General features: G+C 39.6%; 1 protein-coding gene across 1 annotated transcript in view; it reads left to right on the top strand.

The window, feature by feature from the left end:
• LOC139479226 (receptor-type tyrosine-protein phosphatase kappa-like) overlaps positions 1–25,521 on the top strand; it is a 112,086-nt gene that overhangs the window by 66,966 nt on the left and 19,599 nt on the right. The window contains exons 4-10 of the mRNA XM_071262082.1: positions 767–803; positions 3,179–3,276; positions 5,312–5,443; positions 8,525–8,676; positions 16,020–16,155; positions 17,551–17,700; positions 18,955–19,054. Coding sequence (XP_071118183.1) covers positions 767–803; positions 3,179–3,276; positions 5,312–5,443; positions 8,525–8,676; positions 16,020–16,155; positions 17,551–17,700; positions 18,955–19,054 — 805 coding nt within the window. The remainder of the gene's footprint in view (positions 1–766; positions 804–3,178; positions 3,277–5,311; positions 5,444–8,524; positions 8,677–16,019; positions 16,156–17,550; positions 17,701–18,954; positions 19,055–25,521) is intronic.

Here is a 25,521-nt window from a genome sequence, read left to right as displayed (position 1 = left end):
GGCGTTAAACAACAAATAAACAAACAAACAAACAAAAATGTTGCTTGTCATGCATTGAATTGAGGTGTGTAGCTGTTTGCATAACCTTCAATCTTACACTTTTCATTGTTTTCATTATCCTTTTTTCTGGGTTCATACAATTACTCAGTCAGTGTAACATAGGCATAAACAACATGTTCTTCAACTGTTAAGCACACTGTTAACATACTCAGACCTATTGTTGGCACGTGTTCAAGTTTGAAGCCTTACAAACCAGATGACCCTTCATTAATGATGCTGAGTATATCCTTCTTCACATTGCCCTCCAACACAGTAGACTTGAAGACAGCCTGCCTGGTCTAGTGGTAGAGCGTCCGCCCTGAAAACGAAAGTTCTGGGGATCCGATCCCCGGCCCCATCATACCAAAAGACATTAAAAGATGGTACTCATTCTTACCCTGGCTTGGATTGGTCGGCTCGGAGTCAGTATGGTGTGTGAGTGGGGTATTCATGTTAAACTGCGGCATTGTATCTCAATGGGCTAGCACTATAAATCGGCATCAGTCCGGACTAGCACAAGCAGCCACACACACGAGCATGCACCTCGCTTAAAAGTACAATAATCTTGGACGCAACATTAAACCCCATTTCATCTCACCAGTACACTTGAATGACATGTATTGCACTGCACTGTGTCAGAACTTGTCAGATTGTGGCAAGAAAACACAAAAAATGTAAATTATTGGTCTTTGAGAAGCCCTCCTAACACTGCCCTTCTTGCCTCCAGGGCTATTACCTGACGAAGGAGTACATCGCTGCTCAAGGTAGGTTTTCTGGTCCTGATGGAGACATTGTACTGTAGCAATTCATCCTTGATGGATGTGGGTAAAGAGACTCCTAAAGGGCAACGTAAACACTCACATTGTTAGACAGGCTTGTTGAGAGACAGTGATATATTCAGTTAAACCTAGCAACATATACCAGTACATGATAGATGAATAAAACTTCATTTGTGTATGTAACACACACAAACAACTGCCCCCTAAAATAAGAAGGAAAAAAAAAGAATCAAAATTCAAATATCATATGCTAGAACCTTTGGCAAAAAAAGAAGGCAGCACTCCTGTTAACCTTTTCAGTTGTCTTCCTGCATCATGGTATAAAAAAGTGTTTTTCCAGTGTTTTTTCTGCATTAGATTCCCTGCCTACCACACCTTTTTCAGATGCCACAGGTGCATTCTTCATGCGACATAAAACATCTTGGCTCCTTCTTAGAGGGGCGGTCGGGTAGCCTAGTGGTTAAAGCGTTCGCTTGTCACGCCGAAGACCCGGGTTCGATTCCCGACATGGGTACAATGTGTGAAGCCCATTTCTGGTGTCCCCCGCCGTGATATTGCTGGAATATTGCTAAAAGCGGCATAAAAACCATACTCACTCACTCCTTCTTAGAAGGAATAAATAAAGTAATGGACATTTAAAGAAAACATCTTTCGTCACATCATTTTAACATTTTCATTTTCAAAAAGCATTCTCATAACCTTTTGATGATAATTCAAATCACCAAATATTTTGGAATGTGATGAATATTTTGAAATGTTATGTGGTATTAATTGCATCCTGATCAGAATTTATAGGTTGGCAGTCTGTGACTTATCCACTAAAGACCAAAGTTCAAATATCAGGAATATGTTGCGAGCTTCAATAATCTATATATAAATACTAATAGCTTCTGAAACTGATGTAAGCATTTATTTGTAGTCTGGACTAGTGAATGAACATTTGAATGTCATGTGTTGAAAATAGAGAATGGGATAAATATTGTCAAGAAAAGTCTTGCCATGTCTGTATGTATACTCTTCAAAAAAGGAAATGCACAGGTAGATTTTTAGTAAATTTATTGTACCTAATAAAGTTGATATATTTAATTTAATATCATAGATACAAATAGGAAATTTTGGAGCTCGATTGTTGTCGTTGTACAAGGGCATTGAAAACTGTTCATTGTCATGTCACATAAGGCCACAACACTGCGCTCAACTCAGTATCTCATGTGGCAGCAATCATGGCTCTGCATCTCTTCATCCTGAAGAATTCTGCGCCATTCTGCTTGTATTGCGTTGGCCAGTCATGGGAGTGTCTGTGGCGTTTTCTGACGTTGACATACACGTCGATCGAGTTTATCCCAGAGGTGTTCGAGTGGGTTGAGGTCTGGAGATCTTGGTGGCCAGGGCAAGGCGTTGATGTTGGCATTATGGAGGTAGTCTATCATGACACAAGCTGTGTGCGGTGGAGCATTGTCCTGTTGAAACAGCTCCCTCTGGCAGTCAATGAAGAAGTTGATTCATGCAGCAATTTGCTTTCATATTTGTGTTGTGGTGGACGTTGAAGTGGTGTGCAACAGAAGACTGTGATTCCCCTCTTTCAATATGTCCTATGGCGATGTTCAGATCGACAGCGCTGAGTCTCGGCATTTACAAACTTGAAAAATGTTGACAATTGAATGACAAATTATTGGCTTATGCTTGCCTTTTTATAGCCACTACCACGAGTTACGAATACTTGTACGTGCATTTTGCTTTACTGTTTTCCTCCATGACATGTTTGAACAAGTGTGAAAACAATGCCGTTTAAGACATTGCAAATTGACAATGGCTGTGTTTTGAAGCACCATTTGTCGAATATCAGGCCACCAACATTTTCCAATAACATATATCCAATTCATATATCAGAATTTTTGTGTAGTCAGCTACAATGAACTACATACTACCTGTGCATTTCTTTTTTTTGAAGAGTGTACTGAAAATAAAACTATTTTGTATGCATTTGGTGATAATCTACAATATTCATCTAAAATATTAAATCAGTATTTCACTTGAAAGAAATAACACTTTCAACTGATTGAAAAATATTGTTAAATGTGATTTTTTAAAAAGAAAGAATTTTGATTTTTTACTGCGCTGAATACATTTTTCTATAAATACTGGTATCTTTTTTTTCTCAATTCCAAATTTGAAAAATGGATACTTAATTATTTTTAATATGATAATTGAAAAATTAAATTTGATATAAGAGGGAGAAATGCAAGGGGAGAAACTATTACAACTAATTGTAACCAGACATTGTAACTGTAAGCTGATGAACAAATGCAGGGAATATGCTCTGTGTGGGATATGATTGTGAAATGATTTGACTGTTTCAGGGCCCACAAGCAGAACTTTAGCAGCATTCTGGCACATGATCTGGCAGGAAGGGGTGCATTGTGTTGTCATGGCAACTGGACTTTTTGAAAATGCTGCTGTATGTTAATGATCTGGATTTATAATGAACATTATGCATATATTATTGGTGCTTAGGTCAAATTACAACTTTCAATGTTGATGAATGAGTTTAAAAATAGCTTTAAAGGGCAATTCATGCAACTTTGCAGATTTCAATACAAATTTGAAAAATGGAAATCGCGTAAAGCAGACAGTGAAAAAGTATAGGCTGAACTGTCACCAAATGAAAGAAATCTGCCACCCGGGGTAAATCCATTCCCAGTGTTTGTCGTGCTGCAAAATTTCAATGATCACACTTCACTGTCTGCTCCTCCATTTAATTGCCGTGTCCACAACTTATGGCAAGAAGTAGAAACAACATAGATGATGCCGTCTGTTGTCTACTCGGTATAACCCCCTGAAGGGCATTCATTGCGTGAAAGAGGACTGAGGTGGTTTATGGGTATCAGTATAGAATCTGTTCACTACCCAACAGTATCATAAAAGCTAAATATAGCTCCAGAAAATAATTGCGTTTCGGAAAATTTGTGTGTACCTCTTCGATCCTTATGGTTGTGTTAGGGCTAGGGTAGGGGACTCTATCTATAGCCCTTGGACCCTTGAATAAAAATAGTGGTGAACATAGTTTTATAGCAGCTCCAGTTTATAGTACTAAAACAGGATGCATGCTTGAAGGGTTAATTACTCACATGAAAACATCAAAGGTTGTTTCACACTCAACAATGTATGAAATGTTGTAATTTCTGTTAGGAAAAACAGAAATAGCCACACCTTTAGATTTGCTCTTGACTGATGTTTGAGTTGCGACTGACCTACTCGGCATATCTGTGTCGTCGCTGAGCATTGTAAGATTACGATTACGGAGCGTGTGATTACAGAGCCTTCACTTGGATATTAAAAGTCTTCCTACGAATATTGTCAAATTTGTTCTCCCGGAAACTGACTGTATGTACAGTAAACTATGTTCATAACGAACACGCTTATAACAAACTGACAGATATATAACAAACTGTTTTGGGGTCTCGTCCATTTGCTGTTTATATGCTGTATAATGAACTATGGTAATAATGAACTACGGTAATAATGAACTACGGTAATAATGAACTATGGTAATAATGAACTACGATAATAATGAACTATGGTAATAATGAACTATGGTAATAATGAACTACGGTAATAATGAACTACGATAATAATGAACTATGGTAATAATGAACTACGGTAATAATGAACTACTGTAATAATGAACTATGGTAATAATGAACTACGGTAATAATGAACTACTGTAATAATGAACTACGGTAATAATGAACTATGGTAATAATGAACTACGGTAATAATGAACTACTGTAATAATGAACTATGGTAATAATGAACTACAGTAATAATAAACTACCGTAATAATGAACTATGGTAATAATGAACTACGGTAATAATGAACTATTGTAATAATGAACTACAGTAATAATGAACTACAGTAATAATGAACTATGGTAATAATGAACTACGGTAATAATGAACTATGGTAATAATGAACTACGATAATAATGAACTATGGTAATAATGAACTATGGTAATAATGAACTATGGTAATAATAAACTACGGTTATAATGAACTATTGTAATAATGAACTACAGTAATAATGAACTACAGTAATAATGAACTATGGTAATAATGAACTACGGTAATAATGAACTATGGTAATAATGAACTACGATAATAATGAACTATGGTAATAATGAACTATGGTAATAATGAACTATGGTAATAATAAACTACGGTTATAATGAACTATGGTAATAATGAACTACGGTAATAATGAACTATGGTAATAATGAACTACTGTAATAATGAACTCCGGTGATAATGAACTAACATAAATGGTTCCCTTGTGTTCGTATTACCATGGTTTATAGTATACAGAAATATTGATATTTGCTTCAAAATCACATGAATTTTTTAAATATTTTTTCTAGTTGTTTGTTGAGTAAATCTGTTAGTTCCTCAACTTCTTGTCACACTTAAAGCCATTATATATATGTGTCTTCCTCAGCAACAATGTGAAAAGTATTGGGATGTCTTCCTTGGAGTCAAGAAATATGTCCGTCATGGGGACATCCATATTTGGAACAAAGATGCTGTTTTCATGGCACAGCTCAACATCAGGACATTTCGGATACAGAAAGTAAGTTGCCTCATTTTGATATCAACAACACTGTGATCCAGCGGATGGATGCAGGTATACCCATCCCCTTCTTCAGACACCTTGTTTGTCAACACGTGGGCCTGTGCACAGGCACAGGACACAAATCTGGTGAAGTTAAGCAACGTCGGTCATGGAGAGTCCTTGAATGAATGACCGCATTTCGGCAGCTTAGCTCCTGAGAGTTTCTAGGCTTCGGTCCTGCCCCACACTGAAGCACATGTAACACATGTGGCATCTCCTTGGGCAAGTGACTTTGTTCAAAATGTGCCTCTGTTTACCTCGCAGTGGATGGGTATCCGGTATGATGGTTGTTAACCTTCAAGCTCATAACAGGCAGCTTAGGTTGTATACTCCCCACGGAGCTGAGAATGATTCTTGAGTGCTCACTGATCCAGTGACCGGGGTTATAATAGTGCTTTGAACATGCCCCTGAGTGGCGTGGCAATATGCGCAATATTAATAGCCTATTATATGTGTTAATCCCTGAAGGTCTGGGTGTCAGTGTCTGGTCCAAATGTGTGAAGCCTTGTCTTAGTGTCCTCTGCTTGATTTTTCTGTAAAGCTAAAAGCTAGGGCTGGAACAAGTCCGAATTTACTACCTGGGTACCCAAATGACTATTACCCTACCCTACCCGCGTACCCACTGTAGGTCTCAAGGATGTGGCCTTTGTGAGTGGTGGGTGTGGCTTGTGTGAGTGGTGGGTGTGGCTTGTGTGAGTGGTAGATGTGGCTTGTGTGAGTGGTGGGTGTGGCCTGTGTGAATGGTGGGTGTGGCTTGTGTGAATTGTGGGTGTGGTTTGTGTGAATGGTGGATGTGACTTGTGTGAATGGCAGATGTGGCTTGTGCGAATGGTGCTTGTGTGAATGGTGGGTGTGGCTTGTGTGAGTGGTGGGTGTGGCCTGTGTGAGTGGTGGGTGTGGCTTTTGTGAGTGTGGCTTTCATGAACATCTGGTGTCATCGATTCATTTAATTTTCACAGCTATTTGTTACATGCAATTAAATCTGTTTCGGCAGATAATCGAGATAATTTTCTGGGGTTGACATTTTATAAATCCTGCTGTCAATATCCACTGATCATTAGGTTTGAATCCAAGATACAACTTGATTATGATCCTTGGTTATGATCCTTATGATACCATATTTGATGATACCACCATGCTTGATGGTACAACCATGCTTGATGGTACAACCATGCTTGATTATACCGCCATGCTTGATGATACCGCCATGCTTGATGGTACCACCATGCTTGATGGTACAACCATGCTTGATGGTACAGCCATGCTTGATGGTACCACCATGCTTGATTGTACAACCATGCTTGATGGTACAACCATGCTTGATTGTACAACCATGCTTGATGGTACAACCATGCTTGATGGTACAACCATGCTTAATGATACAACCATGCTAGATGGTACAACCATACTTGATGATACTACCATACTTGATGGTTTCATCAAAGCGGTCCAAGCATTTGACCTGTGGGTTTCCTAACTCATTAAGCTGAATCAATGTGAATTAAATGAAATACATGTACTGGCCAAATCTCCTTCACATGGTTGCTCAGACCTCAAAGGACAGACACTGTATTGAGACACTTTCACACAGCACTGTTCTGAACATTACTGTCTGATTATCAAAGTATTTATTATCACTTATCAAACTTGGTGTGATTTTATGAAAAGTTTTTGCAGAGCCATACAATTTGAGCATACTACATTATGACACTTTGAATCATTTGCATTGGAGAGATAAAATCTGATTTTTTATTTTGATTTGATTTGCCAAGTGTTATCTCTAAGATGTAAATTTACTGAAGTTTAGGAGAGCACTGATTTTGTTGAAGCTCACATGATCTTATTGCACCCATGAAGATCCAGGGTCAGAATAGGTCTTCAGCAACCCATGTTTGCTGTAAAAGGCGACTATGCTTGTTGTAAGAAGCGACTACCGGGATCGGGTGGTCAGGCTCACTGACTTGGTTGATGCACGTCATCTCATCCTAATTGTGTGATATCCCAAGTGCGTAGATTGATGCTCATAATGTCAATCAGTGGATTGTCTGGTCCAGACTTGATTATTTACAGACCACCGTCATATAGCTAGAATATTGCTGAGTTTGGCTTTAAGGAACAAACAAAAAACAAACAAAAACATAAAAACATGATCTTATTGAATCTGGCAGATATAAATGTATTTTATGTCAACAACAACATAATTTAATTGAAAACGAATATCACTTGATATTCAGTGTGCAATGATTAAGAACCAAATATATCAATGACTACTTCCACCTCAACACAAATGTAAATAAGCCTCTGTATGTTAAAGAACTGGTCATTTATTAGAGGGGGTGAGGAAGGAGGGGGGTGGGGGGGGGGGGAGGGAGGGTGGGGCAGGGGATGGGGAGGAGGGGGTTTCTGTATCGTTTTGTGTAACATTTGTTCATGCCCCACCAAATACACGTAACATTTTTTAATTAATTTATCAGCGTTTGTATTCCATGCCATGATACAAATAAAGTATGTTATGAATTTCTCTCACCCAAGTTTATGTATTATGGCCTCATCAATACAAAGAATAAAGATTGATTGACATGAGAAAACAGATTTAACAGGTGGCATTTATTACCCTGCATTGTATTGATGCATATGAAGGGAAATCCCACATTGCTAAAAATAGATTTATTGGAATCTGTCCCAAATCTTTGACTTGCAAAGCAATGAATGTTGAACTTTGTATTGTATTCTGTGTTCATGATAACAATTAAATGTGTCGACAAAATATTTCTTCATCAGGAAAAACATTAACCACACTGGCCATATATTGCATAGTTGAGTCTTCACTTATTTTAACTGGGGCGGTCGGGTAGCCTAGTGGTTAAAGCGTTCGCTCGTCATGCTGAAGACCCGTGTTCGATTCCCAACATGGGTACAATGTGTGAAACCCATTTCTGGTGTCCCCCACCGTGATATTGCTGGAATATGGCTAAAAGCGGCATAAAAAACGCACTCACCCACTCACTTATTTTAACTCAATCAATTCTTGCCTTGCAGGAAGGTAGCGCAGAAGAGAGGGTGGTCAGGCATTTTGAAATGCTTGGTTTCCATGACAACGAATGTGCAGACCCGGGGTTTATTTTGGATGTGAGACGCCGAGTCAGCAGTTTTATGAGCACATCATCAGGACCAGTTCTTGTACACTGCAGGTAAGCTGCTCTTGGTTTAATGGACAAGCGTTCTACAGGAGAACACCAAACTGCAATAGCGTTCTTCCCCTGATAAGCACTCTCATTGCATCAGCACACCCGTCCTTGTGCATCTGAAGCTGATCTGGGGCCTTGGTGAGAGGCTCTTGACTATAAGCTGAGATCTTCTAATTTATCACCAGGTTTATAGATTCTTTTAACCCAATTCTAGGGTCAAAAGATAAAACTGGATCTTTAGAAACACACTTTTTAAAAGGCGTCTCATAAAAAGAGTTGTTGGTGGGGCGAAATAAAGAAAAGAGTACGTTAAACTATTAAGTAAAGTCAAATGGCTACTTACATTGGCCAATAACCTAGTTTGAAGTTTTTCATAACTGAAATTGGTTGGATTTTGTACATGTAGCTGATCTACAAACTAAATGGCTAAGTGAAAGAGACAGACCATAATATGATGATGATGATAAAAGCAACAAAACCCTATCCATGTTCAAAAGAATAATCATTGACAACAAAGTCCATAGGGTAAGGGTAAGGGTTAGGATTAGGGTTAGGTTAGGTTAGGTTAGGTTAGGTTAGGTTAGGTTAGGTTAGGTTAGGTTAGGTTAGGTTAGGTTAGGTTAGGTTAGGTTAGGTTAGGTTAGGTTAAATTGTTTGATAGGCATTACTTAGAAGTTGGCGGATGACAAGATAGACACAATTTTTATGGATAACAACTTCTTTAATACTGTAAAAAGCGACGTTTCGGTATAGATCCTTATACCGTTGTCAAGCAAGACTGAATGAGAGACATAGTGCAGAATATATATAGCAAGTGGAGGATTAACAGTAGAGGATTAACAGTAACAACAAGGGCATACATGAGTGGGATAACATAGGTAGGTTTGTCAGCACTATACCCGTGCTCGTGGGTTTCACTGAAGTGGTAAACATCTAAGACCTGCATCACTTCAGGCTTTCCTCTCACATTAATCTGACAAGCCGTGATATAACTGGAATACTGTTAAAAGCGGCGTTAAACCCAACTCACTCGCTCACTTTTATAAGCGTAGTTTAATGTACTTACATAATTGTTAATTAGGAGATAAACATACTGTGTTTTCAATGTAGAGCTAGGTTACCTGTAGATTTAACCTGGCTAAATTGAACTTAGCGCGGTAAATTGCTTGATGACAGGCCATTACCATGCCCGTTGTTAGGTGACGCCATAGGATACGGATAGGTGACGTCACTTTCAATAGTGACGTCATCTGGTTGTTCTATGACGTTTCCATATTTGTAAAAGGGTCTCAGTGACATTCATGTTCATTGCAGTAAATGTTTCGAAACTGATATTGTTGTTTCTATTATTTGATAACAAATTCTATTCTTTTTAGCTATAATAACGGTAATGCTATTTTTCAGGGCATTATCATTTGCAGAAGCCCTCTGTCTTTTCAACTGCCCTCCTTCATCGTGCAGTTAATGGAAGACTTAGGGATTCTGCAATTCTTTCAAATTCAAGTCATGTTCTTGGTCCAGCATTTGAGACTGACATATTTCATCATCAGTTTTGTGTTCATTTTGGATGCCAATGAACCTTGATAACATCACCAGCTTGTGTTCATGTATTCTCCAATTATTCAACTCTCGTTCCTCGTACTGCCTTATTGACTAAATCATTAACAATCAGTTTCTGAGGCTGAGTATCATAATGAGCTGCCTGTGTTTGTGGAAACTCCCCATCGCTACCGTTAAAATCACTCTGTACTTGTGGATTATGGAGAGGAAAAGTTTGGCTCTATCTTTTTTCACACATAATGGATCTGACATGGATTTATTTAAGGATTGACTGTGTATTTTTTTAAGTTCATTGAGGTATGAATCGAAAAACCGATGTGCCAATTGTATGAATCCGCGTAGCTATTCAGAAAAGATGGATCTGTTTCGGATCTAAAGTTAACGTCAAGTGCTTGATGTATGCACAAAAATCTGCAAAGTAGTTTTCCTTTTGTAAATTGTATCCCCAAATAAGTTACTTATGATGTTGAATATGTTCTCCTTTTTCACTGAGTATACACGATCACCTACTTTCATATGTATACATGGTAAGAAATATCCACAAACAAGGGGGGACAGGAGGCCCTTTTATCTAAGGCACTGCAATCAGCTGAAGAGTTGCATCCCTTGCATACAGCAGAATCTATGATCGCTGGTCGAATGCCGGTTCGCCCCGATTATGTTTCTAGGTTTGTCAGCATCGTGCCCGTGCTCGTGGGTTTCACTAAAGTGGTAAACATCTGAGACCTCCATCACTTTGGGCTTTCTTCCCACAGTAAGCTGACACACCATGATATAACTGAGTACTGTTAAAAGCAGAATAAAACCCATCTCACTCACTCACTCCTAAAGGGAGACCACCTCCGCCCGGAGAGTGGAAGGTCCCGGGTTCGATCCCTGACCGCGTCAAGGGGCTAAAACAAGGACTGATCGGCTCGGAGTCAGTATACTGTGTCTGAGTGGGGTATTCATGTTAAACTGCAGCATGGTATCTCAGAGAGCTAGCACTATAAATCAGTATCAGTCCAGACTAGCGTGGCCAAGGTACAACCCTGCACAGGAAATTGCAGCACCTAGACATCTGGGCCACTCATGCCCCGATTATTTAAGACTCTTTTCTAAGATTATTTCAACTATGTCAGGTAATTTGTATCTGGGAGATGTTCCCAGTTTTGTAAAACCCACAAGCAAACTATTGAATGTGAACAATGAGCTACAGAAGCCGATGAGCCGTGATGGAGCGGACCGCCTCCGTAGCCTAGTGGTAGAGCATCTGCCCAGAGAGCGGAAGGTCCGGGGTTCCATACCGCGTCATACCAAAAGACGTTAAAAGATGGTACTTGTTGTTACCCTGTCTGGCGCTCGGCATTAAGGTGCTAAAACAAGGATTAGTCGGCTCGGAGTCTGAGTGGGGTATTCATGTTAAACTTCGTCATGGTATCTCAGTGTGCTAGCACTATAAATCGGCATCAGTCCGGACTAGTACAAGCAGCCACACACACACACACACACACACACACACACACACATGCATGCACGTTGCTATATAAGTGCAATAATCTTGGACGCGACGTTAAACCCCATTTCACCTCACCACGATGGAGCTACAGAAGCAACTGAGCCATGATGGAGCTACAGAATATACAAGTGATAGAGTGATGAGCTTGCAGTGTTAGCCAGGGGGTAGTTTGATTCCCAAAGGACGTCCCTGTTTCCTCTCATCATCATGTCTATCAAGTGACTCTGTGTCAGCAACAGCTCATCCCCATGACCCAACACATATCTATAATAGGGACGTTTACATCAACAGAAACTTCTGAAAACTCCTTCAGTTGTAATTTTGTGTTCATCAATGTCAGATTGTGCATAGAGCCTGTTGGCATTTTGAATTGTTATAAGAACTTCTTTAAATGAACTTTTCTCACAAAATGTGTTTGTTATCGTGTCATTTTTGAGCCGGAGGCACATGTTATTTCATCTGTTATTTCAACACTATTCATTCACAAAACTTGTCGTGTAGGCTGAAGATTGGTTATTGTAAACTCTCACAGTACAGCATGTTTATCTCCCAAAAATTGGTTTTAAGATCAATGTCAATTTCATTATTAATTTGATGTTTCCTTCGTCAAAAAATATAGAAAGTTTAGAATAAACAATTTTGAAGAGTTTTACGCTACTTCTGTTAGGAGTTGAATGAAAGCCTTACGCAGTTTCATGTTTTCATAGTAAAGTTTGATCTGTGGTAATAATTATTTTGAAAAAATTGAATAACATGGCCAAAGAAATTGTATATGATTAACCTACATTTTACATGATGAATAAGTTTGAGTGTTGAGTGTCTTGGAGTAGGTACAGTGCCTGCCGTTTCTTTTACCATGTGAATCAACTTAATACACTTCAAAAGGATGAACTGTTATCTTACAAAAATCCATTAGTTTCAAAGTGATGGTGAAATATTGTAGAAGCTATTTGTAGCAGGAGCAAACATAACTCATTTTGTTATTGATTGGTGTTTTCACAGAGCGGGACTTGGGAGAGAGAAAGGTCTCGTTGCGGACGTGTCACTTGTAACAATCTCCTGGAATCTTTCCTGCATCTTTTTCACGAATCAATATTTTTCCTTCTCACAAACTCGGGGAACCTAATCACCAATCAATATATCTCTGATCATTGCTCTGGATAATTATCCATCATTTTCTTGTACGTTTGTGTTTTTGGGGAGGGAAATTAAATTATTTGGGATTGAATTTTTCGTTTGTGTTGATTCAATGGCTCTGTTTTTTTTCTGGATATTAAATCTAGAGACAATCTTAAATGAAAAAACTTTAGAATATCCGATGTTACTTCTGTTGTACAATGCATTTTCAAGGGAAAATTATGTATTTCAACCAAAGAATGTTTAGTTTCATAACAACTTGGTCATAAATGCTATTCAGCAATTTCTAGGACAGAACACATATAATAATCATAATTCAAACTAGGTGCTTTGTGGTAGATGATTATGGTATAACTGATCCCTGTGGAGGTCAAATATATAAGGTTTTACATTTTTCTTGCTTGGTTTACGAATTTGCCTATCATAAAAATCGAAACTTCAGAAGAAATATATAATCAGACTGACAAGGGTTTCTTTTACCGCATATAGTAAAGATCGGTTTTGCAATAACTATAGTCCAAGGGAATTCTATAAGACTAAAACAGAAATTATTTCAATGATAAATTGTCATCATCTTTTCATTTTGTATCACATCACCATTCCAAATCAAACTTCTTTTGTCCTCCTGGCAAAATCTTCTGCTATAAAACATTGCTGGTGACTACTCTCTGAAGCGCTGATGTTGATGTTGATGTTGATGTTGATGTTGATGTTGCAGGTGTGAAGGTGGCAGGACAGCAGTGTTCATTGCTGTTGACTACTCTCTGAAGCGCTGATGTTGATGTTGATGTTGATGATGATGTTGATGTTGCAGGTGTGAAGGTGGCAGGACAGCAGTGTTCATTGCTGTTGACTACTCTCTGAAGCGTTGATGTTGATGTTGATGATGATATTGATGTTGCAGGTGTGGAGGTGGCAGGACAGCAGTGTTCATTGCTGTTGACTACTCTCTGAAGCGCTGATGTTGATGTTGATGTTGCAGGTGTGGAGAGGGCAGGACAGCAGTGTTCATTGCTGTTGACTACTCTCTGAAGCGCTGATGTTGATGTTGATGATGATGTTGATGATGATGTTGATGTTGCAGGTGTGGAGGTGGCAGGACAGCAGTGTTCATTGCTGTTGACTACTCTCTGAAACGCTGATGTTGATGTTGATGTTGATGTTGATGTTGATGTTGCAGGTGTGGAGGTGGCAGGACAGCAGTGTTCATTGCTGTTGACTACTCTCTGAAACGCTGATGTTGATGATGATGATGATGATGTTGATGTTGATGATGATGTTGATGTTGCAGGTGTGAAGGTGGCAGGACAGCAGTGTTCATTGCTGTTGACTACTCTCTGAAGCGTTGATGTTGATGTTGATGTTGATGATGATGTTGATGATGATGTTGATGTTGCAGGTGTGAAGGTGGCAGGACAGCAGTGTTCATTGCTGTTGACTACTCTCTGAAACGCTGATGTTGATTTTGATGTTGATGATGATATTGATGTTGCAGGTGTGGAGGTGGCAGGACAGCAGTGTTCATTGCTGTTGACTACTCTCTGAAACGCTGATGTTGATGTTGATGTTGATGATGATATTGATGTTGCAGGTGTGAAGGTGGCAGGACAGCAGTGTTCATTGCTGTTGACTACTCTCTGAAGCGTTGATGTTGATGTTGATGATGATATTGATGTTGCAGGTGTGGAGGTGGCAGGACAGCAGTGTTCATTGCTGTTGACTACTCTCTGAAGCACTGATGTTGATGTTGATGTTGCAGGTGTGGAGGTGGCAGGACAGCAGTGTTCATTGCTGTTGACTACTCTCTGAAGCGCTGATGTTGATGTTGATGATGATGTTGATGATGATGTTGATGTTGCAGGTGTGGAGGTGGCAGGACAGCAGTGTTCATTGCTGTTGACTACTCTCTGAAACGCTGATGTTGATGTTGATGTTGATGTTGATGTTGCAGGTGTGGAGGTGGCAGGACAGCAGTGTTCATTGCTGTTGACTACTCTCTGAAACGCTGATGTTGATGATGATGATGATGATGTTGATGTTGATGATGATGTTGATGTTGCAGGTGTGAAGGTGGCAGGACAGCAGTGTTCATTGCTGTTGACTACTCTCTGAAGCGTTGATGTTGATGTTGATGATGATGTTGATGTTGCAGGTGTGAAGGTGGCAGGACAGCAGTGTTCATTGCTGTTGACTACTCTCTGAAACGCTGATGTTGATGTTGATGTTGATGATGATATTGATGTTGCAGGTGTGGAGGTGGCAGGACAGCAGTGTTCATTGCTTTTGACTACTCTCTGAAACGCTGATGTTGATGTTGATGATGTTGATGTTGATGTTGCAGGTGTGAAGGTGGCAGGACAGCAGTGTTCATTGCTTTTGACTACTCTCTGAAGCGTTGATGTTGATGTTGATGTTGATGTTGATGATGATGTTGATGATGATGTTGATGTTGCAGGTGTGGAGGCGGCAGGACAGCAGTGTTCATTGCTGTTGACTACTCTCTGAAGCGCTGATGTTGATGTTGATGTTGATGATGATATTGATGTTGCAGGTGTGGAGGCGGCAGGACAGCAGTGTTCATTGCTGTTGACTACTCTCTGAAGCGCTGATGTTGATGTTGATGTTGATGATGATGTTGATGTTGTAGGTGTGGAGGCGGCAGGACAGCAGTGTTTATTGCTGTTGACTACTCTCTGAAGCGTTGATGTTGATGTTGATGTTGATGATGATGTTGATGATGATGTTGATGTTGCAGGTGTGGAGGCGGCAGGACAGCAGTGTTCATTGCTGTTGACTACTCTCTGAAGCACTGATGTTGATGATGATGTTGATGATGATGTTGATGTTGCAGGTGTGGAGGTTGCAGGACAGCAGTGTTCATTGCTGTTAACTACTCTCTGAAGCGTTGATGTTGATGTTGATGTTGATGATGATGTTGATGTTGCAGGTGTGGAGGCGACAGGACAGCAGTGTTCATTGCTTTTGACTACTCTCTGAAGCGTTGATGTTGATGTTGATGTTGATGATGATGTTGATGATGATGTTGATGTTGCAGGTGTGGAGGCGACAGGACAGCAGTGTTCATTGCTGTTGACTACTCTCTGAAGCGCTGATGTTGATGTTGATGTTGATGATGATGTTGATGTTGCAGGTGTGGAGGCGGCAGGACAGCAGTGTTCATTGCTGTTGACTACTGTCTGAAGCAGATCGAGGCTGAGGAGAGGGTAGACATCTACAGCTGTGTGCTGCACCTACGGCGCTTCCGCAAAAATATGGTCAGGACACTGGTAAGCTTGTGGACTATGAGTACAGTTTGAGGTAGCTTTCTATATAGTCACAAGGACCAGCTGAGTTTGCCAAGACACTGAAATATGGGGAGAAATAGGCATCTATCATCCCCAACACAAATACAACCTCTGTTTGAACTTCTATGGCAGTTGGCTTGTTCTGAAAGGGATAAGAGATGAAGAGAAAGATCCAGAGAATTCTGTTTTGTTGAAGCTGATATATGTCAGACAGGAGATCACTCTTGAAATGTGCTTGTATATACTAATATTTGAATGGTGCCACAGACCATAGCAGTTTAAGAAATGGGTCATTCTAAGGGAAGGTGTTAAATGTTTTGAGATGTAACCCTTGATTGTCAGTTCTTTTGAATGCACAATGCCATAGAAAGTGGTCAAATGTAACTGGCTAACTGTGTGCTGCTTTTAGGTGCCTCACTCTGGCAGTGTGGGTTCAAGCACTCGGTGGTACTCAACCCCCCAAAAAGTACGAGAATCTGTACTTTACTAAGAAAGTGTTATCCCAAATACTGTAAATCTTGAAATTAATGCAAGCGTGAATTAAATGCGAAAAATGCGATTGTTCTTTGCTCACATTATTTAACATTGCATTTAAACAAAGACATTTTGGATAGCAGAAATACCGACTTAAATATACGCTGAAAACAAACAACTATGTATTCCACATCACTGTTTATTGAGCAACACTTGTAACAAGTATATAAACAATGTCATTCAAACACTAATTACATCCTGTGAATTGTTGCTGCTTCAAAGGCCGACACGAGCCAGCGTGCATGTATTGTTTTAGCGGAAGTACGCTACTCAGCGCTAATAAGCGGTGCTATTTGGTGTGTGATTGGATTAATGTATGATTGGAATCAGGTGAGGATTCTCCTGTAAACCTGACAGAGGACATTTTCTTTAGATAGAAATCCACTAATGCTTGAGAGGAGGGGGGTGTTGCATTCATATTGAGGCGCATTTTGGGCTAGGGGTCAATGGTCTCATTCTTTTGGAGATGCATTAATTTCACGATTTACAGTATAACATTTGTTACATGTTAGTTCTTTTGTTGCTATGGTTACTCCCAGTTGATGTGTATTTTGGAAGTCCAGTACCTTGATCTTACCATCCATTCTTATGAATGTTGTAAAACATGTTCTTTCAATAGATTGCGAAACAGCATTCAGTATCACCTCGGTATCTACAGACTAGACAGACAGGTACCTATGTCAGGGACTGATATGATCTGGTTATGTTCTTTACAGGGCCAGTACCGCCTCATCTACGACACTGTGGCCATGTACTTACAGACTGGCTGGACAGTGTGCCCAGCTACACTCCTGCCAGCTACCTATGTCGGAGACTGATATGATCCGGTTATGTTTTTTCCAGGGCCAGTACCGCCTCATCTACGACACTGTGGCCATGTACTTACAGACTGGCTGGACAGTGTGCCCAGCGACACTCCTGCCAGCCACGTATCTCAGGTACTACAGCAAGAATGCTGAACCCAAACAACAGAAGCTGGACAGAGAGTTCCAGGTACAGGACTGTTGACATCATCGCTGCACATCAAAAGATGCCTAATCTAGAGTCTTTCTTTGCTCCGTATGAATATCTTCTGACCAGTGCATTAATTCTTTTATGAATGTTCAGTACTCGATGACATGACAGTGTTATTCCGACTATGTTGAACTGTCATTGTGAAGGTAGTGTTTGTTATAATGGCAGTCTTCCGTCAAGGAATAAATAGGTTCAGTATGGGAAATCATCAGAAAAAATAATGGTATCCTGCTCTTCCTTCTGAAGGGGTGTATTGCCGATGTGACGTTAAACTTTAACTCACTCACTCTGAAGGAGTGACATGGGTGACTCAGTCATCTAAGGTGAGTGAGTGAATGAGTATTGTTTTACGCCGCTTTTAGCAATATTCCAGCAATATCACAGTGGGGGACACCAGAAATGGGCTTCACACATTGTACCCATGTCAGGAATCGAACCCGGGTCTTCGGCGTAACGAGCAAATGCTTTAACCACTGGGCTACCCGACCGCCCTAGTCATCTAAGGGGCGGCAATTCACTGTACAGAGTTATGTCCTTTGGGTAGAAACAGAGTCATGGGTTCAAATCACTTTTATCCCGATTATGTTTCTAGGTTTGTCAGCACCATACCCGTGCTCGTGGGTTTCACCAAAGTAGTTAATGTCTGTGACCTGTGTCACTTTGGGCTTTCCTCCTACATTAAACTGACATGCCAAGATATAACTGGAACACTGTACAAATAGCGTTATAACAAACTCACTCATTATGAAGGGATTCATGACCACCAAAATAAGAGCCACAGAAAAGAGTTTATCAAATTTATGCAATGTTTTTGGTACTTGGCATCATGGAGATGGTAAGAAAGGAAAGTAAAATTGGGTTGTATGGGTCTCTTTCATGACATTCAGTGTGTATTACACCCGTGAAGATCCGGGGTGGAATAGGTCTTCAGCAACCCATGCTTGCCGTAATGGCAACTTTGCTTGTCGTAAGAGGCGACTAACGGGATCGTGTGGTCAGGCTCGCTGACTTGATTGATGCATGTCACTGATCCCAATTGTGTTGATCGATGCTCATGATACCAATCACTGGATTGTGTGGTCCAGACTCAATTATTTACAGACTGCTGTCATATAGCTGGGATATTGCTGAGTGTGACGTTAAACAACAAATAAACAAACAAACTGTGTATTAAAGTCCACAATATATAAACAATTTCAAGTGATACAATTTACTGATATTGATATTCCTCAGACATTACACACGGTTGTTCCTCGGCTGAGTATTGGGGACTGTGCCAGTGGACATCGTGTGGAGAACCGCAGTAAGAGCCGGGACATCATGATGCTGCCTCGTGAGTACCTTCATCCCATTCCACATCCTCTTTACCTGTAATCACAGGTGTTACTATCAGCTCATTTTCATCTTCCAGTGCTGGTCTACAGTTTAATTGGAGGAGTATGTTCTACGAATATGCATCACTAAGTTCTGCAAGCAATTGCTATTTAATCATGAAGAGATTTATTCAACCTGAACACGCATGTCTGTCAATTAAAACATCTTCCTTAGGCAAGGAGGTTAACTGACTATAAAAGTCTAGTTTCCACCCCTGCCAAACTAGGCTGGAATTCTGAAGTTACGTTTTGGCTGGACTAACGAGTCTATGCATAATCCAATCAAAATCGCATTGCGAATTAGATGTCCGGTTCGTAAACAACATGGATTTCAATGTGCAGATTTTGATCGACTTCAGGATTTGCAAAGCATGTGTACCACCAACTGGGCTTTGAAAGGTATTTTGCCAATTTTTTTGTGTTTTTAATCAAGGTGACCCCTAAAGGGATGTCTTCAGATTCTTTGTTTAGCGGTAGCGAGAACTAAGGTCTGATTTTAATGAGATTGATTAGCCCCAAACTTAGTCAGTTCTCCTCGCATTATTCCACGTGAGGAGTTTCTGCTTGTCGGCTTATCATGTGACCGGACTTTTCTCTTGTTCGTAAGCAAACACACTTATTCGGAAATAGAAACAGACAGACCCAATGCAAGCCTTTCGCTGCGCTTTACATTCTGTTTTGCATAATTATGTAGATATGCTACTGCAACAGTGACAGTTAGGTGCCTGACGATATATTTTATACATCAAAGTGACCGTATCGTTAGCTCTCCGTAGGTCTTTGATGGCATCATGTGGAGCCGTACAACAAATATAAGCAGAGGATAAATACACAAAGGGAAATAACTTTCAGGATATTTCTCAATGAAAGTTAAACATTTCATGACATACGTTTATCTACATGTGTAGGTGAAACACATACTATATATTGAGTGAGTGAGTGATTTGGGTTTAATGCTGCTTTTAACAGTATTCCAGTTATATCATGGCGTGTCAGCTTAATGTGGGAGGAAAGCCCGAAGTGATGCAGGTCTCAGACTTTTACCACTTCGGTGAAACCCACGAGCACGGGTATGGTGCTGACAAACCTAGAAACATAACCGGGATTCTAACCCACAATCATACGTTTCTGCAGTGCCCATGGGACGCAACTCAGCACAGCGAATCGCGGCGCCTGAGGCGACTGGGCCACATGTGCCCCCTACTATATCTTGAATGAACTGTGTAAGATGTGGGATGTGGCAGGGGGAATTGTAAGGCAGGCTGCAAGGAACACTGGGAAGGAGAGTGATTCCATATGGCTTCAAACGACAGAGGCATGTATATTGTAATCACTGGCTTCTAACCCAAATAAGCTGGCAATTAGTATTATGTAACTCTTCCATATGAAAAAATCACGACTTTCTCTTCAATTTGCATGACATGAAAACATGACCGAAGCAAGATATTCTGCACAGCACTTGGGTCGTCTGCTTCGCTGTGCGGAGCACTGTTGATTTGAAATGAGAATTGAATCGTGCATGAGCTAAAGGTGTGACATCACGCTATGAAATTATTTCATGCACGATTTAAAATACACACAGAACTCTCGACATATTGTCCCTATAAAAGAAGACTAAAATGAGGATTGGCTGGACACAATGGCGGGTAAAGCTATATTCCTCAGATGGATGGGCACTTGAGTGTGACGAAAATCAAATTATGTCCTGTCTGTTAAGAAAAGTTTATTCTTACTGATACAATGGTGACTTACAGACAGAGACTGAAGGAATGAGTGAGTGAGTGTGGTTTTGTGCCGCTCTTAGCAATATTTAACCACAAAGCTACCCAACTGCTCTGAAAGGTTTCACTGATGCATTAGCATGCTGCAATATTATTATCAATAATACATATTCTTTTATTAAATATTTAATTATTTGGACATTGGAAAGCCTTCAAATTGACACTGATTTTGATTTTAGTCTATTATTCTATTCTTGTCTATTATTATGACATAAACTGATGCCATTATAAACTGATTTTGGTGCAAGAAACAGTTTATATTTTCCTCTGTTTTATTTTTTTTGAAAATATTTACACCCTTTTATTCAGGAATAGTATAGCATGCACTAAGAATTGTGGTACATATTTTGTGTTTTCATATTTTAGTGCTAATCAAATGTGCAATATGAATTTCCCTTGGCATGATAAAGTCAAGTCTTTTCTTATCTTATCTGATGTTATGACTGGAGTGTATCAGTCAGTCCTAGACATACACAGATCAGTGAATCATGGACCAGTGCTGATGATGATAGAGTGTGTCTGATAATGGATATTTTTAACCTCTGAAAAAACACAACACAAGTGATCAGCAATCACCAGTGTCAGGTCAATATTTCCATTGGTACAATGCCATGTAACTTTAACACCTAGCACAAGACCTTTGTACAGTCTGCATAACATGCGAACATCCTGGCCTCAATGGGAAGTTAGTTCCATGGCAGCCCATGGTATACCCTGGTGCACATTTCATCTGTGTACCAGTAATTGATCCCATTAGCCACGTGTTCCTATCACTGAAAATTTTAAATGGAGGTACATGTATCTCAGCAGACAGATGCCAACATGCTGATCGTGTGGAAGTGTCTAATTGTAGCTGGGCGTTATTCATAATTTCTACAGATTCTCTTTTGATATTAGGCAAATAATGTGACCCCAGTTGTTTCATTGACAATAACCGTCATGTAGCAAATGTTATTTGGGATAATACTTTCTTAGTAAAGTACAGATTTTAGTACTGTTTTGGGTTGAGTCCCATCCGGGATTCGAACCCCCACTGCCAGAGTGAAGCACCTGATCATCTGCACTTAAAGTCAGCGATCTAATCCGCTCAGCCACCGAGGCTTCCGCAAAAATGAAAGTCTGATAACTGGTAGTCTAGATCACATACTTTGTGTACCCCTCTGACAAGTGTTAACTGGCATTGCTCCCTTATGATGCCATTTAGAAAGTGGTTATCCGAGATATAACATTTGTCACATTTGACCACTTTCAAAATGCATTGTGTGTTAGTAACTGTTACGTTTCTTAAGGGGCCAGCTTGACTGTTGACTCTTTAGAAATAGGGCTAACTTTCCTAAACCTTTAGAAATAGGGCTAACTTTCATCAACCTTTAGAAATAGGGCTAACTTTCATCAACCTTTAGAAGTAGGAGTAGCTTTCATCAACCTTTAGAAATAGGAGTAGCTTTCATCAACCTTTAGAAATAGGGGAAGCTTTCATCAACCTTTAGAAGTAGGAGTAGCTTTCATCAACCTTTAGAAATAGGAGTAGCTTTCATCAACCTTTAGAAATAGGAGTAGCTTTCATCAACCTTTAGAAATGGGAGTAGCTTTCATCAACCTTTAGAAATAGGGCTAACTTTCCTCAACCTTTAGAAATAGGAGTAGCTTTCCTCAATCTTTAGAAATAGGGCTAACTTTCCTCAACCTTTAGAAATAGGAGTAGCTTTCCTCAACCTTTAGAAATAGGGCTAACTTTCCTCAACCTTTAGAAATAGGAGTAGCTTTCCTCAACCTTTAGAAATAGGGCTAACTTTCATCAACCTTTAGAAATAGGAGTAGCTTTCATCAACCTTTAGAAATAGGGCTAACTTTCATCAACCTTTAGAAATAGGAGTAGCTTTCATCAACCTTTAGAAATAGGAGTAGCTTTCCTCAACCTTTAGAAATAGGAGTAGCTTTCCTCAACCTTTAGAAATAGGAGTAGCTTTCCTCAACCTTTAGAAATAGGGGAAGCTTTCATCAACCTTTAGAAACAGGAGTAGCTTTCCTCAACCTTTAGAAATAGGAGTAGCTTTCCTCAACCTTTAGAAATAGGAGTAGCTTTCCTCAACCTTTAGAAATAGGAGTAGCTTTCATCAACCTTTAGAAATAGGAGTAGCTTTCATCAACCTTTAGAAATAGGAGTAGCTTTCATCAACCTTTAGAAATAGGGGAAGCTTTCATCAACCTTTAGAAATAGGAGTAGCTTTCTTTCCTCAACCTTTAGAACTAGAGATAGTACTTGAAGATCGGCCTCTGCCCTCAATGTTTTGCTGTACCGCTCCATGGGTTCAGTTATCTATTGTACACTATTGGATGTCATGGAAACTACAATTTGTTACCAACTTAAGGAAAGTTAAATCAACCAAAGATGTACAGATCTATATACGTCCTTGCATCCACCTTGCACTGAGAAAAGGCCAGCGGTTTGTTTATTATTATACATTCTGCATAGTTAACAAATTCTGAAGTTAAACTTATGTATTTAATCATATCAAGTTAAAGTATTTTTTCAGTGCAGATGAATCAAAATATTGATAAAACTGTCAAAATAAGAAGTGTTATGTCGTAAAAACTTAAATCCACAAAACTAATTGCTGCATGGCCGAAGGACAAACGTTGAATTCCAATAGAAAGTTTCCAAAGAGTTTTACCAATTCCATGTTTCATTGGGAAAGTAATCCTTTGCTACAAGTTAATCAACAAATGTCATGTCCATAGATTTAATTGGTTTATCAGCTTGAGAAGCCATATGATTTGGCCAAGTTTGTTTCTTGTGCAACCAGTGCACTTGGCTCTGTCCAAGGGCTTATGAGAGATTATAATACTGATAAGACTCAAAGCATCACGCACAAGCCCAGAGATGTTGTATACGGCAGGTCCCTTGAGGTTTAGCTTCTAGGCATTCGTGATGAGATGTGGCATTGTTTGTCAGTTCATTTTCTATTAATTCTATGAGATGTCCCTGAATTTATTGATTTCTCAAATCAAATTGATTCTCTACTGAACAAACCTATGTTGGTGACCGAAGTGAATATGTTTTGATGTCCTTGTAGATAATTGGAAGTTTAATCCATGAGGAAGTTGTAAGTTAACCCAGTACACAGGGACAAAGATGCATCATTTGACCTTAGATGTGAAGGTAATGAGTTACTATGTTTGTACATTATTGTCCTGGACTAATTATTATTGTATTTAGTTTTCTTGTTATTTAACACCATCCTCAGCATTTCATTACTCTTGACATCAGGATGGTCTGTAAATGTACTGACGTATTCGCTTAGATCATTGTGTTTTTCATCATAAAATAAGAACATGAATTTTGTAACATTATTTATTGTTTCTGAATGTTTGTGTAGATGCTGAAACATTGAGTGTAGGAACACAGGGCTTAATTTGTCCGTTATCAGATGTTTGATGAATAATTAAAATATTCAAAACAGTCATGCAGAAACAATAGTTATCAATGTTAAAAATTCTCAGAATACTACCGCTATTACATCAGAAGTACTCCCTACCACCTCCCCAATTACAGTCAAGTCTCGTAAATCCGACACTCGTTAATCCAACACTCGGCTTTATCCGACACAAATGATGGGAACTGATTGATTCAGTGCTATTTAGTCCCGTTAATCCGACATTCTTGCACTCTGACTCCGACACACCTTATTTGCAACGAATTACTGAAATCACTCATTAATCAGTCTTGTTAATCCGACACAGTACGTGGTCAGTGTATTCCGTGGTCATCTGACCGCGAGTACACAACCCTGTGTTTTGACACGCACTGGCTGCAGAGATTAACTTAACAATTAACAGGAAAAGCTATTCAAACCTGTATGTACTAAGCTATACAAATGTAGTTTACAAATTGAAGCCAGATAAATGTGCATGAAGCCAGTTTAAAATGCGAACAGGTATATAAAACATGGTCGACTCACCATGGTCAGTGACCACACGCCCATCAAAATCTCTCTATCCCTCCCCACCCAAACCCCAACCCCAACCCCATCCCAATTCCAATCCGCCACCCCCTCATCCCACACCCCCCAACAGTCCAATTTCAATCTTAAAAAGGCTGACTGGAAAACATTTCACACACTTTGCAATCAAATAGACCCACACAACATACACAACACCGATAACGACATCTTCAACACAAACTTCACAAATATAATACATAATATAGCCCTTAAATGCATCCCAACAGTCAAAATTTCACCTAACCTTATTACTGTCCCTTGGTGGAGCTCAGAAATAGAAAAATCTAGAAAACTTAGGAAAAAAGCACTAAATAAAGCCAAGCGGGACATAACCAAACTCCCCCTGGCAAAAAATCTTAGAAATTCAACTAAACAACTAATAAGAACAGCCAAAAGAAAACATTGGGAAACCTTTACCAGCTCCTTGAAAATGGGGAAACAAAATACCAAAATTTTATGGAAAAAACTTAAAGCCATAAAGGGCACTTCCAAATCCTTCTCAGCCCCATCTTTTCCTAACCTAAATACAGACAAAGAAAAGGCTAATGCCATGGCTGCTCACTTTTCGGCCACTAGCAGCTCCGCCAACCACACTACAATCATGCAAGACACTATTAAAAACCACCCCCCTTACTCTCACAG

The sequence above is a fragment of the Haliotis cracherodii genome, unplaced genomic scaffold (genome assembly GCF_022045235.1).
Source record: "Haliotis cracherodii isolate W230 unplaced genomic scaffold, xgHalCrac1.p SCAF_4, whole genome shotgun sequence".
NCBI lineage: Eukaryota > Metazoa > Mollusca > Gastropoda > Lepetellida > Haliotidae > Haliotis > Haliotis cracherodii.
The sequence above is the reverse complement of the archived record's forward strand: the minus strand, read 5'-3'. Positions and strand labels throughout refer to the sequence as shown.